Raw genomic sequence first — 20,572 nt, 5'->3', positions numbered from 1 at the left:
GGTGGGCAATATGTAATGTCATAGTTCTTACCACTTCTTAATGAATGTTGGTTTCAAGCAGAGCTCTATCTTAAGTCTTTACTGATACTGTTAGACATAAAATCTGTTCGAGTGTACTTCCACATATGTATCATTAAGAAAATTGAATCTGAGTCTTTTGTAAAACGAAGCTGTGTATTTGCCTAAAAAATGTGTGTAAATATAAGCTTTTTAGGAATGTATGGCATGCATAGAGGCTGTGATCATTGCCAAATAAAGGGTACATGGATTAGTCTGAGTCATTCTGTGCCTGCTGGTAAGTACTCCCTCACCATCACTGTACTAGGTGTTTCACTAAACACTACAGCAGACCGACCCTCCCAAGGCATTAAAGCCTGGAGAAAATTTTTATTTGAAAACCAACAGGGAAGCAGGTGCAGAGTGGGATGTGGTCATTAAGGAGAGCACAGGTTGAGAACAGAGTATGGGCTTATGTCAGAGCTGTGGGTTGGAGGTGAATAGAAGGGGAGGAAGAACAGTAGCTTATAGCACAATCATGGGGTGGAGTTTGTGAGAACAAGTGGTTCCACGTGACAGTTGAAGCATTTTGGAAACACCCAGGTCTTGGCATTTAAGTACTGGTCACATGCTCGCAATTAGAGTTCATGCAAAGTTTTGTTTTTCGTCAGCCTCTGAGTAGGCATCACTGTTCTGCAGTCTTAAAATAATCAGGGAAAAACAGAGCTGCTTTATATTATCTTCCTTGCTTATTCTTTTGATTTTGTCATTCACTTTCCCTATTTTTCCCATGCTCAGAACTCCATCCTTTTACTAGAAATACCTGTTTATATGAAGGAAGGTCCTGTTAGGAATTGATTTTAAAAACAAAGATGTATGTTTTAGAGTTCAATGATAATGAAGTGGGAGATGGGGAAGCAAAAGAAAGACTTGGTTTACATTTAAATCTTAAACTTGGAAAATCGTAATCTGACTTTACATTGGCCCATTGTTTTTGTTTATATTGAGTGGCTTAAAGAAAGAAGAGTCATGTTTATGCTCCATATTAACTAATACAGTTTTTCAGTCTTCTCAACATTTTTCATTTGGGTTTGTCTCTATTGGGGCTTTTCTGTTCACTTTCATAAGCCACAGAATCTCTGTTACTATCAGTTTTTACAGCTTAGCATTTTTATATTTAAATATTACATTTAAAGAATTTAAATCAGTTCATAACAAATATAACAGGATGAAGTTTTATGAAATCATGTTTGTGTAATCGTTTTTCATTAGTTGTTTCTTGGTGAAATATACTTATTGCTATGATGTGTCTCAAGTTATTATTGATAGTAACTCTTTGGAAGTGGTTTGCCAACTCTTTGTTCAGATAATAAAATGATATTGCAAGGAATCTTTGGCTCAAACAAGGTGAGAAGAAAAATGAACTTTTGCTTTCCACGATACATCTTCATGAACCTGAAATGGTGATGTTTTAAATAAATTAGCTGTTTCATTATTAGTCTCCACAAAGGGAAAATAACCAAAGTAGCAAGCTTTTAATATATTTTTAGCATAGTATGCCAGACATGTTATGGTTTACTCACTATCCTCATAACCTGTATTTGCATATAGTTCTTCTTTGCCTCTTTAAAGTTAATTTTATTTTTAGCCCCAATTCAAGGGTTTCTCCATTAATATATGTGCAGTTATGATCTTACTCTTCTCTAAACTGACCACTTATTGTCCAATGTTTTCTTTTAATGATTAAATATTATAGGCCTCTGGCATTTGTAATACATTACTGTAGAGATAAGCCATAAATATGGAAAAGGTATGAACTCTGTAGAATAGGGTTTTTAGCTTGTCTTACTTTGTAACACTCTGTGCTCACAGCACAGTGCCAAACATGGTAAGTGCTCTCTAAGTGCTTTGTGAATTCAAATAAGATTAAAACATAATTATATTTTGGAAGTCTTGCAGTCCTTTAAATGAGTGCATCCGTACAAATGAGTACATAAAAAGATTTAGGAATGACTGCTCTAAGAATAAGAATTTGATTTGTTTAGACATGTTATATTAAAGACTATTTTTAGTTCCTTAAAAACTGTTTTTCTTTTGAGATCATTAGAATCTCTTTTAAGGCTTATTACTTTTCCCAGTTGGAGAGAGATATATACACCCTTGGTAGAAACTCTGGAAATTTTTTTTAAATAGGAAAAAAAATTCTCATGCTTTATACCATACACAAAGATAATCACTGTTAACATTTTATTTCCTGCCAGACTTTTCACTGGGCAGCTTTTACCCTTTTTTTAAGTAATTGTAATCCTACTCTTTCCACTTAACATTATAACATACATTTTTTATATTACAAATTCTTCCTAAGTATTGCTTTAGTAGTTTGCACCGTAGCACATTGGAGCTCCTTAATTGAGCAGGCATGAAAAGGGGATGGTAAAATGCCTATTTTCCCCCTTCTTTAAACATTGGGAAAGAGGTGAGTAAATACACATCTGTTCCTGATATTTAGATGTCAGTGACAGTGATAGGCTGACCAGCCTTTTGGCTTACAGTAGATTTGAAGATATCCAGGCACAGAGTAGTAAAGTAGTTGATTACCATGGAGCTGTAAATACATGATATTATAATTGTTTGTAGTTGTTTTTGAAGCATAAACCAGACTATATTTTGGAAAATGAAAAATGCTGATCTTGTAACTTAACATTTTGAACTATGGAGACACTTAATAGTTTTGTTTATGTCATACATTAGTTGAATCGTCCTGATAAACCTATGAACTGCCTGTATCAATTACAAGAAAAATAGAAATTCATATATTTTTTAAATTAACTTGTGTACTTCAATTTTAAGAAAAACTTCTAGGTAATCATGTATTTAGGCTGAATAATAAGGAATTGAAGAAATACATTCTTTGCAAACTTCCCTGTATTGTGCTGTGTTGCTTTCTAGATGTTATATCATGAGGAAGGACATGGAAAAATATGTATTTTGCCCTCAAAAAAGTTGCAGCTTGTAAGAGTATTCATTTCATTAATTTCCTACCTATGTAGTTTCTCAGGAGGTTATTTTGATATGCTAATATATTTTTTAAAAGTGGTTATATTGGGTGATGTTGAATGAGAACATTTTTATTTTGTGTATTACTACATTTTTCACCATCTGATTCATATTCCAAAGGTTTATTCTGTATCCTTAGTCAGTGGATAGCAGGCTACCATACCTTCTGGCCAAAGATAGCACATTATAGATATTTTCCACAGCTTATAGGCCCTATGTAATGGTTCTCTTCTTTGTTTGACCTCTAGACTAGTGGTACACATTTGGGGGATGTCACTTGTGATTGAGGAACACTAGGACATTGAGTGTGCTTGGTGCTCTGGAAAGACATTAACAACAATGAACATCTTTTGAAAGCTTACTGTGAGCCAGGCACTCTGGTGTGTACTTGACCTGTTATGTTCTTGTAATCATATAATTCATTAGGTTGACACTGTTATTTCCATTTTACAGATAAGGAAACTGAGACTTAGGTCAAGTAGTTTGTTTAAAGCAGTATTCAGAGACTTGTATGGCCTTCACAGTGGTGATAGAAAGATACTTTGGGTGCTGGCATGGTTGATCTGATGTCCTTAAATAAATTGGGAAAACAAGCTTCTGTTTGGAGAACAATCTGACAGCTCTATATTGAGGATCAGCTCTGTAGTAAGACTCACTCTCTGTCATCAGAGTGCTCACTAGCTCTTTTAGAAGAGGCTGTGTACTTGGTACCCATAAATAAAAACTAGGTTGTAACTTCATCAGATGAATTGCAGGCAGTAAATGCTGTAGACATTGCATTATTGGAAAGATCATATTGTGAGAGATGGTCAGGAAAAGTTGTTTAGAATTTCTGGACTTACATATGCAGGGAGAGTATTAAGGGCAGGAAGCTACCATATTAACAGAGGTTAAAAAAGCACAAGGGGTATAATAGGATTGTGATTTTAGATAAAGCAAGAGCGTAATGGCAGCAGGTTAGGAAGACTGGTGGGGACTGCATCGTGAAGAGCCTTGAATTCCAGACAAAGGAATTTGGATTTATTCCCTAGGCTCTGGGAAGCAATGAAAGGTTTAGGAGGAATTGTTTGTATATAGACTATGATCTAGATTTCTCATTCTTTAGAAAGGGCACCTGCCTAGAATATTATTTTCTCTCCATGACTTTAGGTCTAGAATTGTCAATACCTGTTTTTGAAATCTACCTGTCAAAAACCATAAGAAAAAGAAAGAAGTTGATGCAGTAAGAAATGACCCTTGGAGGCTTTGCAGTGTTTTGTTTTGTTTTCAATTTCCCTTGCCTACTTACTCACAGAATACTGGCAAATCTGTATGTTCTCTAGAGAAATAATTTGAGAGACTTAATAATTTTGAGTCTCGTCCTTCCTGTATCCCATTCTGAAATCTTGAATGTGCTGACTCCTTATTGTAATATGACAGTGTTTATTGTGTTTGGTTCCAGTGCCTCGGTCACCCTCTCTGGATGTAAGGCATTCCCAAAATATTTGGAAGGCTTGCTTGTCTTTTCAAAGGTCGCTCTATTTACTCTGTCCTACTTTATACAGTCATGTGGTGAAACTGAGGCCTGCTCTGTGGATCGGCTTTGTGCCCACCCTAAGATAACTGTTGCTGTAACACTCACCATTTGATCAGTTTCTTGTAGGTAGACACCCTTTTATGTCTTTTCACAAACATCATCTGCTTTACGCATGGCTTTGGCAACAAGGTTGTAATTAAAATTAGTAAATTGCTGCTTAAAGTTTTGCTGGCTTTGTAAAAAAAAAAAAGTCACCTGTTTTCAGTTTGACAAACACATTTGTTTTTATGCCACCCTCTAGATCTGTCATAATTATGTAGATGGTTCTTGTTCCGATACGATAAAGGAGCCTCTAACATTTTAGTGCACAACAGAATATCTGGCTGAACTTGGTTGTTATACCAGTTAATATACATAGGATGAACACAGTTTTATTCAAAAGGCCAGAATTAAAAGAATTTTGATATACATACTGTTGACCCCGAATCTTACTATAAGTAATAACAAACTATTGCCTCTAAAATAAAAGAATTTGGATTTTTTTTTTTTTTTTTTTTTGCATTTTGAGTGGCCCTTTGAACCAATTCTGATTTCCTTCATAAAGATGATGATGATGTTTTAACCAGCCCTGGCACAACCATTTCATTGTGTACAAAGGTGCTTGTGGGAGGCTGGGGGGTGGGGTGGGAGGGTACTCTGAGAAACTATGAAAAGCATGGGAATTAAAGTCATAGGCTCCTTTGGACGTTTTGGAATCCTAAAAAGTAAAAGTTACAATCATTTAAGTATAATGTTTCTCAGTTTCACTAAATGGCAAAAACTAGATTCTTCCAGTATCTTGGGAAACTTAGAGCCTGAATTAAATAGAAAATAAAAATTAGACCTGTTAACTCTTGGTTGTACCATAGAGCTTTTTAAATATATAGTACCTCCTTGCTGCATTACTGTGATAACTAAATGACTTTTTCTCAGTCCTAAGTTTTTATTTCCGAGTAAAACCGCTCTTGCCTCCCGACACCTTGTTAACTTGATGCTTGCTTTCTGTAGGCGGACCTATGTCGGCAGCATGCCTGGACGTATAATCAATGGCTTGAAGACTGTTGGAGTTAACAATCCCGTGTTCCTATTAGATGAGGTGGACAAACTAGGAAAAAGTCTACAGGGTGATCCCGCAGCAGCTCTGCTTGAGGTAAGACTTAGAAACTTCCCTGGTTTTGATCACACCTGAAGAGTGCAGATGAGAGCAGATAATTGTATTCAGTAGCATATACATTGATGTGGGTTTAGTCATGGGAAAAAGTGTGATACAGACTAAAACCTGAAGCAAATTAATATTTAAGTTAAAATGTCTTTGAGATTTCTTCTTTCTTTCTCTAATAATCTCCATTTCTTTTTTCTTTTTTGTTTTTATCAAATACTTGAAATTTTATACGTGTTTTTTTTTTAGAGACCAGTAGTTCTATAAGGTTATTACAAAAAACAGGAAACAAGTCTTCTTCTCCCTGGGGTCCCCCATGTCTACTTCTACTTGTTGACCTCTTTAACTTTTAGTTTAATCAACTGTCCTTTCTCAAAATAACATGACTGTATTGCTGCTTCTTTTTTTTTTTTTAAGACTTTATTTATTTATTTGAGAGAGAACGAGAGAGAGCATGAGCTGGGGGAGAGGCAGAGGGAGAGGGAGAAGCAGACACCCCGCCGAGCAGGAAGCCCGATGCGGGGCTCGATCCCAGGACCCCGGGATCACGACCCAAGCCGAAGGCAGACGCTTAACCGACTGAGCCACTCAGGCGCCCCTGCTGCTTCTTGATTATACAGTTTCTGGCATTATCTGTTGAATCTTCTGTATAAGAGATGAGGATTTCACTTGCTTTCTTCCCTCCACCCCCACTATGTCGTTTTTTTATACCCCCAATCTCCCAGTCTAAATTGTATCCTGATTTTGTTAAGTCACTGTCAGATACTTAAATTATTATAAGTATGTAAGTGCTTTTCACAGCTGAGCCATATGGTAAATTATGATCACTTTTCTTTTCCTGTCCTTCTTTTGTTTTGCTGCACATTTAAAAAAAAAATCTTTGTAGAGCTAATAGTTGTCTTGTTTCTTCTGCCTTACTTCCAGCAGTTGTCTAAGTCTCCTTTCAAGACTAGTAGACACTGTGGGGTGCCTGGGTGGCATAGTTGGTTAAGTGTCCAACTCTTTTTTTTTTTTAAGATTTTTATTTGAGAGAGAGAGAATGAGAGAGAGAGCACACGAGAGGGGGGAGGGTCAGTGGGAGAAGCAGATTCCCTGCTAAGCAGGGAGCCCGATGCAGGACTCAATCCTGGGACTGACTCCAGGATCATGACCTGAGCCAAAGGCAGTCGCTTAACCAGCTGAGCCACCCAGGCGCCCCAAGTGTCCAACTCTTGATTTCAGTTCAGGTCATGGTCTCAGGGGTATGAGATCAAGCCCTGCATCAGGCTCTACACTCAGTGCAGTTTGCTTGAGTTTCTCTCTCCTTCTCCCTCTGCCCCTCCCCCCCTGCTCCCACATGTACACCCTCTCTCAAATAAATAAAATCTTAAAAAACAACAACAACAACTTGCAGACACTTTAAGCATTTGTCAGTTTGATCTCCTTCACACCTCCAGCTTGAGCTAGTTGTTGTCCACATCGGGTACCTAGCTGTCTTGCTAGGTAGGATCTCCCTTCGCCTCCCACTGTTTTGGATTTCCTGTTTCCTCTAGTCCATGTCTTCCTCATTCTTGCTTTATTCTCTCATTTTCTTGGTGTTAATCTACCAGTAGATTCCTGAGAAGGCTTGCATGGGTGGGTTAGAGTTTGCATATCTGAAAATGTCTTTATGTTTCCCTTATTCTTGATTGGTAGTTTGCATTCTGGTTGGACATAATTTTCCTGCAGTATTTTGAAGACATTGCTCCATTGTTTTCCAGTTTCCTGTGTTGCTGTTGATTAGACCAAGGCCATCAGATCCTGTCTTTTGTGACTTGTTTTGTTCTCTGAAAACTTTCAGAATCTGCTCTTTATCCCAGTGTTCTGAAATTTTACAGTAATCTGCCTTGGCATGGTTCTCTCTCTCTCTCTTTTTTTTTTTTTTCATTTTAGCTGATGCTTTGAAGATTCTTTGAATTGGAAAATCCTGTCCTTTATTTCCTTAAAATTTTCTTGAATTTAATGATTTTTTTCTTCATTTTTTGGGAACTCCTATTAATTGGATGTGAGATCTTTAATTTTCTTATCTTTTCTATTACTCATCCTTTTTGGTTTTTTTGCTATACTTTTTATGAAGACTTCCTTTATCTATTAATCCTTCTGTGAGTTTATTATTTTAAAGAACTTTTTCTTAATTTCTCTGCTTGTTCTTTTTATAGTATCTTGCTCGTTACATAAGTGTAATATATTCTCTTTGTGAGAAAGATATTAATAGATATTTTTTTCCTTTTCTTTAAGCTGCTTTAATCTATTTGTTATATATTTTTTCCTCTGTCTTTTTTATTAGAGTCCATTAGATATCTGGTAATTTTTGTTTGTTCATATTTAATAGTGAGGAACAGAAATGCTGATTGGCAGCTGTGCACATCTGAGGAGGGTTTATTGACTTGAGTTTCACAATAGGGTTGGCTGGGCTGTTTGATTGAGGAACGTCTTAGGTCTCTAACTTCAGTCTCTTGAGGCTGGTCAGATTTCTCAGAGAGGACTCCTTAAGTCCCTTGCCTTTAGAATGAAGGCTGGTCTGCTAACTTCCTGGGAATCAAGCAAGGGGGGAGATGGGAGGGTGGGGACTTCCACTGCATTCAGCATCCCAGATGTATGCCTTCACCTGAACTGTTGTTTTCAGTAGAGTACATACTCTACTCAGCTGTGCCCAGGGTCACTTGGGCAGGGAATGACTATTTTATTTTATATTCTTAGGAAAATAAACCAGTATTTTGCTGGGATGGGGGAAGGGATCTGGGACCTGACTGCTTCATAAACTTTAACCAGTCCTCATTTTACTAGCCCTGCTCCCACAACCCTTACTGTTTAAAGAAAATACTAATATTCAAACTGATTTATAAAATTGAGGGAAAACTTGCTTTGTGAAAGTTTGTTTTTTTCCTTGTTTATTTCCTTGCTTTGAGTTTCCTCTTCCTGTTCCTTTTCTGTTTTTGTAATCTTCTTAGAACAGGATGACCCTGGGACACGTGTCTTGTAAGCAGGGAGACCATACATTCTGGTTTGCCTGGGACAATTCCATTTTATGCCTAATTATCAATTGCACTCTCTTTTAGTCTCAGAAGTGGGTCCTGTTTGGACAATAAAAAGTACAATTGTTGTACTTAAAAGCCACAGAACTTGGAGATAAGAGTTTCGTTTGGTTTTGCCTGTTTTTACTGTAAGGCAGTTCTGACTCAGCAACTTGTTTACTCATCAGTACTACGAACAATAAAATAGTGAACATTATTGAAGAGTTTAGTGGCTTCTTAGATAATAACTTTATTTGACTTCCAGTTTAATTTACATTGGGGCATTTTTCAGATGATCTGACAGATTTTCTCATTAGACAGTTATAGTTACCCTGTTGAAAAGAATTTGAGAATAATCCCTGATACTTCAGTTTCTCAACATACTCTGTGAGAGTCCTGAAACAAATCCAGCAAAGACAGCTTCACAAGTGGTAGGAGATGATTAAGCCCCCTGTTTGTTGTACAGTATATTTTAGGTCTTCATCTAGTGCTTTGTAGCGATTGAGTAACATTTGTTGAATTGAATTGATGTTTGGTAACAAGCAGCTGGTGTGGTGATATTTTCTTGCCTGGTAGAAGTTGGTATTCACTTTTTTGGTAATTGATTTATTAATATTCCAAATAAAAGTATTAAAGCCTCAAATGATACCTCAAAGTAAATGCTACCTGGGGCCACATACTTATCACTGTAGTTTAGTTGTAAGTAGCATCAGTTCCTTATAGACTGGGGTTCTGTAGAGTGAAGCAAATACATATACAGAAGAAATGAGTGTCTTGGTACCTGACTTCCTTCTCCCTCCCACCTGCTCCAGTCCTGGGTAAAAAACCTCTTACCCCTCACAGATTGTTGAAACAATTAAATGATATATATGTAAAAGTGCTCTGGAAACTGTAAAGTACTCTACAGATGTTATTTTAATTTAATATCCACTGACATTTCTTCTTTGTCCATTTTGAAAACCACTTGCTATTTCTATCACCTTTAGACCCACCTAAATGGAAAAAAAGGACAAATTACTCAACACCTTATATATATATATATATATATATTTTTTTTTAAAGATTTTATTTATTTGAGAGAGAGAGAATGAGAGAGAGAGAACACATGAGAGGGGATAGGGTCAGAGGACGAAGCAGACCCCCTGCCGAGCAGGGAGCCCGATGCGGGACTCGATCCAGGGACTCCAGGATCATGACCTGAGCCGAAGGCAGTCGCTTAACCAACTGAGCCACCCAGGCGCCCCTCAACACCTTATATTTAAAGTAGAATATTAGCGTCTGGCATATCCAAGAGTATGGCTTTTTATCTTTCCACATAGCCTACTTTTTAATGAAATGACTTCTGGATATCATTTATAAAATACACTCGTACAAGATTATTTTATAGCTAATTTATATTAGAACAATATAAGATATAAAGAACACAATAGTAGGTATAGAGTCGTTACTCCAAGTAAACTAAAGAATATACTTGTTCTGCCTATAGATTCTCCTCACCTTCATATTTATTCACGAAGGAGATGCCTATTTATCCAGTTACTGTTGTCAACAAAGGAATATTTACTCAAAATTTAGAGAGCCTCTTTTGAAAATTTATTGGAAGAACATAAAAACAGGTTCAACTAATTGATTAAAAAATGTTGGTAGACAGTAGAACTTGGATAAGTCTGTTGTTAAATAGTAATAAAATGTCATCTTTTTATGTAATTACTAAACTCAAGAAAATTATAGAATTCTTATCAGGTAGATGCAATCATATTTATAATTGATGCAAGATTCAGACTTTGTTATAAAACATAAGAGCACTTCTGAAATACATTGGGCTAACAAAATGCATAGATACTTTACCAATTTTCTATGTAAGCAATATTTACAGTTCTGAATAATATATGGTATCCCCAAAGTAGAAAAGTCACTAATATAGACCTAGTAAGCTTTTTTTAACTGAAGTTCTTACTTAATTAGAATTAGGTCCTTTTAATAATTAGATCAAGTTGTGTATATTTACTACTTGGATACAATAGACATAAGATCGTCTAAGCTCTACACCTATTGTCAAAGAATGTCAAAGGAGAGGGATTTGGGAATCATCTAATCCAGCTTCATCCTTTTATTAATGAAAAATCTGAGATTCTGGATGTTACCTTAATTTTTTATCTCCTCACAGGCTGTATTTACAGTATAAATTCTAAGATCCAGCAGAGTAAAAAAAATGTCTTAAATACTGATGTTATGAGAGAGGTGTAAGTGAAGACACATTTTTTTCCCCCTTTCATTTCTTTTCTATCTCTGATTAAGGGGAATACTGCAATTGAATGATCAAACTAGCTACAGTAGGGAAACGAGGACCTGCTCATCATTACTTTTCAATGCTGGCAAACCCTGTCACCAGCGCCCAAGGCACTTGCAAGTTACACAAAAATGTCTTTATGTCTTTGTTACCACTTCTCTTTTTATACCCTGTTCCCATTTTTTATCTTCTTTCCCCTATTACCTACTCACTCCTCCCCAGCACACACACATGAACAAGGCGCCACCTGACTGTCCACTGCCCTCCAGACCTTAGCTATATTCTCAACCAAAATTGCTGTGTCTCATTTCTACCCTATTTAGCACTCCCATTATTAGAGTTTGGTAGTGATTAGATTGTGTGGCTAAATTTACATGAAAATTAATTTTGGAGTGGGATGAGGGAATTATTGTTATGAACTTGTGACTAGATAATCATCAAGACTTTCTTTTTCTCTCCCTCCATCCTCAGGGATGCTCTATGAGGGGACCATTAAAAAAACCTCTGGCCCAAATCCTAGCTGTGTGTCTTAGCAAGGACCCACCGCTGGATTCAATAGTAAAATAAGAAAAGGAAAGGAAAAAAACACCTGCTAGAAGTAGAGACAGTAAATTGTTGAGAAATAGTAATTTGACTAATAAATTAAGAAATAATGATGAGTTGGGTTTAGTCTTTATATCCCAGGTGTTCAGGAGCAAGCACTTTTCAAAAATATCCTGTTCCTTTGGGGAAATATTTTTCAGTATTTAATAGATTATATATTCTTATTTTTTATATGAAGAATAGGCAGTATTTACAAAATTTAGAGGACCTTCTGTTATATTGATGATTCTCTTTTGCCAGAAATAAATGAAAAACTTTGAATGTTCTATAGAATGTATGATCAGCTTTGGGCAATTTAAGTTACAAATAGAAATAGGCATTCAGAGTGTGATGTAAACTGATTGCCACTAAGTAAACCAAAGCAGCAGACCCTATTTAAAAATTATGATTTAAATATATTTTACTTACTTTTTTACAGTAGTGAGGTATAATTATATATAGAAAGTGGGTATATTTAAAATGTACAGTTTGATTAATTTTGATATGTGTGTAAATCATGAAATCATAAGTATAATCAAGGTATTAAACATAGAAGTTCCACTTCTGAAACAAAAAATTCACCACAGGGCATCAGCAGTAGATTAGAACTGGTAAAACAATCAGTGGATTTGAAGATCAATTGACTGAGATTATGCAGTCTGAAGAACAGGAAAACAAAATGACTAATATGAACAGGGAAATGTAGGATACTGTTAAGCAAAACAATCTATGCATAACTGAACAGGATAGGGAAATGGGAGCAGAAAAAATTTTTGAGGGAATAATGGACGAAAACTTACCAAATTTGATGAAAAACATAAATCTACACATTTGTGGAGCTCAGTGAATTTCCATGTAGGATAAGCACAGAGAAATCCATAGGTAAATAAGATAAAAATCCTGAAAGACAAAAGAGAAAACTGAAAACAGCAAGAGAAAAACAACTGGTGTATCAATTAACATTTTGATAAATATTTGGATTTTTCAAGTGTTCGGCTATTGCAAATAAAGCTACTGTGAATACTCATGTACAAGTCTTGAATGGACCTATACTTCTGTTTTTCTTTTATAAATACCTAGGAGTGGATGGCTTGGTGAAAAGGTGGATGTTTTATTAGTATTTCATATAATCAACTTTTGGTTAATTTTTGATACCACCTGGAAGTCTTTAATATTCAGTAGGCTTTTTTGAATTATTGTCTAACTTGTGTTGGGCCTTTTGTCATCTTATTGTTCAGCTGTTTTTTGTCCCCCTTTTTGAGGAGTCCTAGTTATTTCCTTTGAATTATGTCATTAACTGTATGGACAGTTAGTTCAGAAGGCATGTATCCTGTTTTTTATACTACTTGTAGTACTTTTAAGTTAAAAATCACACATCTCAATTTCTCTGATTATCAATATCATACATGAAATATGATAGATTGTTCCTCCCTTTATTAAATCAAAATTAAGTAATCTACCACATCCTTATCTTACTACCTCGTTACTTTAAGTGATTTCATTTTTTTACATTCTCTTTATCAGAACCCATTTTCAATTTTTATATTATTTCCTTTTTTAAATTAACAGCCCTCCTCCCCCCACCCCCCACCCTTTTTTTTTTTTTTTTTTAGCAGTTTTAGGTTTATAGCACAATTGAGTGGAAAGTACCCAGAGTCCCATATAACTTCTTATCCTCCCTCCCCCAGTTTTCCCTTTTATTAACATGTTGCATTAGTGTGGTACATTTGTCACAGTTGATGAATCAATATTAAATATGTTGTTTCAACTGGAGTTCATAGCTTACATCAGGGCTCACTTTGTGTTGTACATTCTGCGGGTTTTGATAAGTGTATAATGACATGTATCTACCATTACAGGATCATACAGAATGGTTTCATTGCCCTAAAAATCCCATGTGTTCCATCTGTTCATTCCTACCCCCCCCAAACCTCTAGTAATCACTGCTGTTCTTACTGTCTCCATAGTTTTGCCTTTTCCAGAATGTCATATAGTTGGAATTCTACAGTCCGTAGTCTTTTCACCTAGTAATATGCATTTAAGATTTTTCCTTTTTTTTTTTTTTTTGGTGGCTTGGTAGTTCATTTTTTCTTACCACTGAATAATATTCCATTGTATAGACGTACCATGGTTTATCCATTTATCTATTGAAGGACAGCTTAGTTACTTCTAGGTTTTGTCAATTATGAATAAAGCCACTATAAACATTTGTGTGCAGGTTTTTGTGTGGATATAAGTTTTCAGCTCACTTGGGTAAATACCAGGGAGTACAATTGCTGGGACCACAAGGTAAGAGCATGTTTAATTTTGTAAGAAATTATCAAACTGTCTTCCAGAGTGGCTGTACCATTTGCATGCCCACCAGCAATGAATGACAGTTTCTGTTGCTCCACATCCTCACCAACATTTGGTGTATGCAGTGTATTGGATTTTGTTTAATAGGTATGCAGTAGTATTGCATTGTTTTGTGTTCTTTTTTGTAAATGTATTTGCCACCTTTGTTTTTTTGTGTTTTTGTTTTTTTTTTAAAGATTTTATTTATTTATTTGACAGAGAGATAGAACAAGTAGGCAGAGAGGCAGGCAGAGGGAGAGGGAGAAGCAGGCTCCCCGCCGAGCAGGGAGCCCGATGCAGGGCTCGATCCCAGGACCCTGGGACTGTGACCTGAGCTGACGCAGCTGCTTAACCAACTGAACCACCCAGGCGCCCCTGCCACCTTTGTTTTTTTTAATAACAGATTTATTGAGACATAATTCACATACCATGAGATTCACCCCTTTAAGTATACAATTCTGTGGTTTTTTAATATATGCATTGCTCATGTACCCATTAATAGCCACTCTCCATCCCCCCCTCCCACAAGCACCTGGCAACCACTAATTTCTTACCCTCCCTCCCCCAGTTTTCCCTTTTATTAACATCTTGCATTAGTGGGATACATTTGTTACATATTCAGTACTTGATGGGCATTTGGGTTGTTCCCACCCTTGGTTATTATGTATAATGCTGCTGTAATCATTCATGTACAAGTTTGTGTATAGACATAGGTTTTCAGTTCTCTTGGGTTTTCACTTCTCCAGGAATGGAGTTGCTGGATCATATGGAAATTCTGTATTTTACATTTTGAGAAACTTACAAACTATTTTCCAGAGTCGCTGCATCATTTTAGTATTTCACTAACAATGTAAGAGAGTTGTAATTTCTCTTTATCCACATTGACACTTGTTACTGTCTCTCATTTTTATTTTAGCCATCCATTTGTTTTAGTAGGTGCAAAGCCATAGCTTATTGTGGTTTTGATTACTTCCGTAATTACTAATAACGTTGGGCATCTTTTCATGTGTTTATTGGCCATTTGTATATCTTCTTTATAGAACTATCTTTTCAAATCCTTTGCCCATTTTTAACTGGGTTATTTGGCTTTCTTTCGTTAAGTTCTTTATATATATTCTCGATACAAGTACCTTCTCAGGTACATGATTTGCAAATATTTCCATCAGTTTTTGTGGGCTTTCTTTTCACTTTTTGATGGTGTTCTTTAAAGCACCAGAATTTTTTATTTTGATAAAGTCTAATTTATTTATGTTTTTCTTTTATCATTTGTGATTTTGGAGTTATATCTAAGAAACCATCAAGGTCTTGAGAATTCTTACATTTTCTTCTTAGAGTTTTACAGTTTTAGTTCTTATATTTAGGTCTACAATTCATTTTGATCTAATGTTTGTATGTGGTATAAGACATAGGGATCCAAATTCATTCTTTTGCATGTGGATATCTAGTTGTCCCAAGCACCACTTATTAAATACTTTTCTTATTCTTTGGAATGGTGTTGTTACCCTTGTTGAAAAATCAATTGATTGTAAATACAGGGATTTATTTCTGGACTCCAGCTCTATTCCATTGATCTATATTTCCATCTATGCCAAGTGCCACATAATCTTTAATTTTGTAGGTTTTGAAATCAGGAAGTATGACTCCTCCAGATTTGTTCTTCTTTTTCAAGATTGTTAGCCATTCTGGGTCCTTCCTATTTCCATATGAATTTTAGGATCAGCTTGTCACTTTCTACAATAAAGGCAACTAGGATTTTGATAGGGATTACTTTGAATCTGTAGATCATTTTAGGGAGTATTGCCATAGTAATAATAGTAATTCTTCCAGTCCATGAACATAGGAGTCTTTCTATTTATTTAGATCTTCTTTTTTATTTTATTTTATTTCAACAATGTTTTGTGGTGTTTTTTTATTTTTATTTTTTTGTTTAAATTCAATTAATTAACATCTAGTGTATTATTAGTTTCAGAGGTAGAGTTCAGTGATTCATTAGCTGTATGTAACACCCAGTTCTCATTACATCATGTGCCCTCCTTAATGCCCGTCACCCAGTCACCCCATCCGCCCACCCCTGCCCTCCAGCAACCGTGTTTGTTTCCTATGATTAAGAGTCTCTTATGGTTAATCTCCCTTTCTGATTTCATCTTGTTTTATTTTTCCCTCCCTTCCCCTATGTTCCTCTGTTTTGTTCCTTAAAGTGGTTTTGAATATGTAAGTCTTACAGTCCTTTTGTTAAACTTATTCTTAAATGTTTTATTCTTTTTTATACCATTGGAAATTGTTTTTTTCATTTCTTTTTCAAATTGTTCGTAGCTTTTGTAAAGAAATACAATTGATTTTTATATATTGGTCTTGTATCCTGTAAAGTTTCAGAACTTGTTTATTCTAGTAGTTTTTTCAGTGGATCCCTTAAGCTTTCCCATGTACAAGGTCATGTAATACACAAATACACATTTACTTTCCAGTTTGAATATCTGGATACAATTTTTTTCCCTACCTGCCCTGGCTAGCACCTCCAGTATGATGTTGAATAGAAGTGGCAAGATCTGTTCAGATTTTCTATTAGTTCTTGATAGAAATTACTTTTGATAGTTTGTATCTTTTTAGGAATTTTTCCATTTCATTTAGATTACTGAATTTGTTGGCATATGGTTGTTCATAGTATACTCATGTATTTTTTATTTCTAAAAGGTTGATAGTAATGTGGCTTGAGTCATTCCTGATTTTAGTAATTTGCGTGCTCTTCCTGCTTTCCTTAGTCAATATGGCTAAATGTTTGTCAGTTTTGTTGAACTATTTTGATGTATTGATTTTCTCAGTTGTTTTTGTCTTCACTGTTTTGTTTATTTTACTCTCTTATTATATCCTTCCTTCTGCTTGCTTTGGGTTCAGTTTGCTATTCTTTTTCTATTTCTTAAGGTGGAAAGTTAGGTTATTGATTTGAATTTTTTTAATATATGCTTTTACAGCCATGAATATTCTTATAAGCACCACTTTAGCTGCATCTCTAGTTTTAGTAAGTTACGTTTTTGTTTTTATTCATCTCAAAATATTTTCCAACTCTCCTTGTGATTTCTTTTTGACCCTTCGGTTATTTAGGGTTTAATTTCATATTTTTATGAATTTCCAATTTTTTTCCTTATTCATTTCTGATTTCATCACATTGTGGCCAGAGATTGCACTTTGTATGATTTCAGTTCTTTGAAATTTAGGTGTTTATTTAATGGCATTGCTTATGGTCTGTCCTTGAGAATGTTCCATGTGCACTTGAGAAGAATGTGTATACTGCTGCTGTTGTTGGATGGATTGTTCTCTAGATGTTTGTTACGTCTAAATGATTTATAGTATTGTTTAAATCTGTGTCCTTGTTGATCTTTTCCTAGGTGTACCTATTATTGGATATACAGAGATAAGACTTAGATATAGATTGTCTATATCCATGTAAAGAGATTTATTATAAGGAATCAGCTTATGCAGTTATGGAGTCTGGAAATTCCAAAATCTGCAGTGTGGACTGGCAGGCCCAAGACCCAGGAGAACTGATGGGCAGATGACGTTCAAAGGCAGTTTGCTGGAGCATTTTCTCTTGCTCAGGGAGGCCAGTCTTTTTGTTTTATTCAGACCTTCAACTGATTAGATGAGGTCCTTCCATAAGGTGGAGGGCAGTCTACCCAAAGTTAATTGATTTAATTGTTAATCTAATCCAAAAACACTCTCCAAATTGACATAAAATTAAACATCATAAATAACAATATAAACACTGAGCTTCAAATAAGCCCCCCTTCTCTCTGTCCTCCTTTATATAGCTATTGCCAAAATATATCTCTGTACACTGTAAGCCTATCAACACAGTAATAATATACAGTTATTATTGCCATAATTGTGTTCTGTAAAATTGCCACAAATATTGAGTTAGTGAATACTGAATTACTGCTCCGAGGAGAAATAGGCTTCTTTGACAGCCAGTTTGTCATTTGATCAGTACATAACCTTGTTTTATTTGTGTTTCTGTTTAAAGTTGCCTTACTTGGGGCGCCTGGGTGGCTCAGTCGTTAAGTGTCTGCCTTCGGCTCAGGTCATGATCCCAGGGTCCTGGGATCAAGCCCCGCATCGGGCTCCCTGCTCCGCGGGAAGCCTCCTTATCCCTCTCCCACTCTCCCTGCTTGTGTTCCCTCTCTCGCTGTGTCTCTCTCTGTCAAATAAATAAAATCTTAAAACAAAACAAAACAAAACAAACAAATAAATAAAGTTGCTTTACTTAATATATACTGTTTATTCATTAACATTGAACTCATGGCCATCAACACTATAACTCGTGCCTAAATGAAGCTTCTATAACACGTGTATTTTGTCCATAAGGCTCGTCACAGCCTTGCACTTACAAACACTAGACAGCACTTAAGTACTGCTTTGGGGGGTCTTTTAAACAGCAAAATCACTAGCGAAAAGCACAGAAGTGCAAAAACATGGCACTAAATAGGCTGCAAAAGGAGGATACTTGTTTAGAGTATGGGAACTGTAACAAGAAGGCAGAGCATCATCTTGTTTGACCCCAGCTGGGAACATCCATCTTGGGCTGTGTGTTTTCCTGTGTCTGCAAATGACTGCAGAAGCACAAGTATTAATTTTTGAGTTATAAATAAATTCTAGGCAAATTTGCAAATGCAGAAACCATCAGTAATGAGAACCAACTGTAATTATTGCTGTATGAAGTCTTTTGAATCAGATAAGAGAAGGTCAGAGTTAAAAAATATATTTGTACTGTCTTTTATATTTATCAATGTAATTATTTTAACTAGTGTTCTTTGTTTCTTTGTGTAGATACAGCTTAGTGTCCTTTCACTTTAGCCTTTAGTATTTCTTGTAGTGTGGTCTACTAGCTATAAATTCTCTCAGTGTTTTTTATATGGGAATACCTTAATTTCTCCTTCATTTTTGAAGGATAGTTTTGTTGTATATAAAATTCTTGCTTGACAGATTTTTTTTCTTTTAGCATTTTCAGTATTTCCTTTCCTGCTTTCCATCCCTCATGGTTTCTAAAGCAAAGTCAGCTGTTAATCTTATGGAGGCTTCCTTGTGTTTAATGAAAGCAGTATTTTCTTTCATTGCTTTAAAGAATCTGTCTTTGTCTTTGTCTTTTGACAGTTTGACCTATGGTAGGTCTAGGTTTTAATCCCTGCATCTACTTCATTTTTGTTGAGCCTCGTAGATGTGTAGATTACTGGTTTTCATCAAATTGATAAGTTAATGTCTATTATTTTTTCAGGTATTCTTTATGCCCCTTTCTCTTTCTCCTCTTTTTCTCAGACTGCCATTATGAGTATGTTGGCAGTCTTTATAGTGTCTGATGGGTCTCTGAGGCACTGTTCATTTCTTTGCCTTGCTTTTTCTTTCTGTTCATCGGACTGGACAATATCAATTGACCTGTCCTCATTGATTCTTATTTCTGTCAGCTGAAATTGCTATTTACATTTAGCCCCTGTAGTGAATTTTTTGTTACTGTATTTTTCAACTCAGATTTCTATTTGCGATTTGCTTCTTTATTAATAATCCCTGACTTTTTATTGGTATTTTCTCTTTGTTAAGACCTCATTCACATAGTTTCCTGTAATTCTTTAGGCATGATTTCCTTTAGCTTTTGCTTTTTAGTTTCAGTAAAATACACATAAAACTTGCCATCTTCACCATTTTTTAGTGTACAGTTCAGTAGCATTAGGTATATTCACATTACTATGTTTGGGGAAAGGGCTTTTGGGAATTCTAAACCTATTCTGCCCCCTCCCACTGTTTTTGCTAGGCTACTGGTTTTCACAGCTATCTGATTTCATGATCCTAAGAATAAAGTGTCACATCATGGCTATTTCCATTTCCAGTCGGACTGTGTAGGTAGGAATTATAATCCTAGGATGGATGTAGAAAAACCTTTGAATGAGAAGAGAGAAAAAACAGCTCTAGCTGTTCTTGAAAACAGCTCCTGTTTGTGGATGAGTTGGTCCATGGAAGCCTTGGCTCTCTAAAGTTCAGGGAAAAAGCAGAGGTTTGATGGCTATAAAGTTCTCACTGTGGGGCATGTGGATGGCTCAGTCAGTTAAGCGTCTACCTTCTGCACAGGTCATGATCTTGGGATCCTGGGACTCCTGGCTCAGCAGAGAGTCTGCTTGTCCCTCTCCCTCTGCTGCTTCCCCCCCCCGCCCCCTGCCACATGTGCACACTCTCTCTCTCTAAAATAAATAAATAAAATCTTTTAAAAAAAAAGATTACTCTTTAAGAAAAGATTTTTTTTTTAATTTTTTTTTTATTCTTATGTTAATCCCCATACATTACATCATTAGTTTTAGATGTAGTGTTCCATGATTCATTGTTTGTGCATAACAACCCAGTGCTCCATGCAGAATGTGCCCTCCTCAATACCCACCACCAGGCCAACCCATCCTCCCACCCCCCTCCCCTCTAGAACCCTCAGTTTGTTTTTCAGAGTCCATCGTCTCTCGTGGTTCGTCTACCCCTCCAATTTCCCCCGCTTCATTCTTCCCCTCCTGCTACCTTCTTCTTCTTTTTTTTTTTTA

At 35.9% G+C, this 20,572-nt stretch overlaps 1 protein-coding gene across 2 annotated transcripts in view; it reads left to right on the top strand.

Annotated features, from left to right (window-relative positions):
• LONP2 (lon peptidase 2, peroxisomal) overlaps nt 1-20,572 on the top strand; it is a 115,133-nt gene that overhangs the window by 35,872 nt on the left and 58,689 nt on the right. For both annotated transcript variants that reach the window (XM_045891156.3, XM_045891155.3), the window contains exon 8: nt 5,618-5,759. In XM_045891156.3, coding sequence (XP_045747112.1) covers nt 5,618-5,759 — 142 coding nt within the window. The remainder of the gene's footprint in view (nt 1-5,617; nt 5,760-20,572) is intronic.

This window comes from Mirounga angustirostris, unplaced genomic scaffold, assembly GCF_029215605.1.
Source record: "Mirounga angustirostris isolate CCGP_5_RB_7025 unplaced genomic scaffold, mMirAng1.0.hap1 SCAF_16, whole genome shotgun sequence".
Taxonomy (NCBI): Eukaryota; Metazoa; Chordata; class Mammalia; order Carnivora; family Phocidae; genus Mirounga; species Mirounga angustirostris.
The sequence above is the reverse complement of the archived record's forward strand: the minus strand, read 5'-3'. Positions and strand labels throughout refer to the sequence as shown.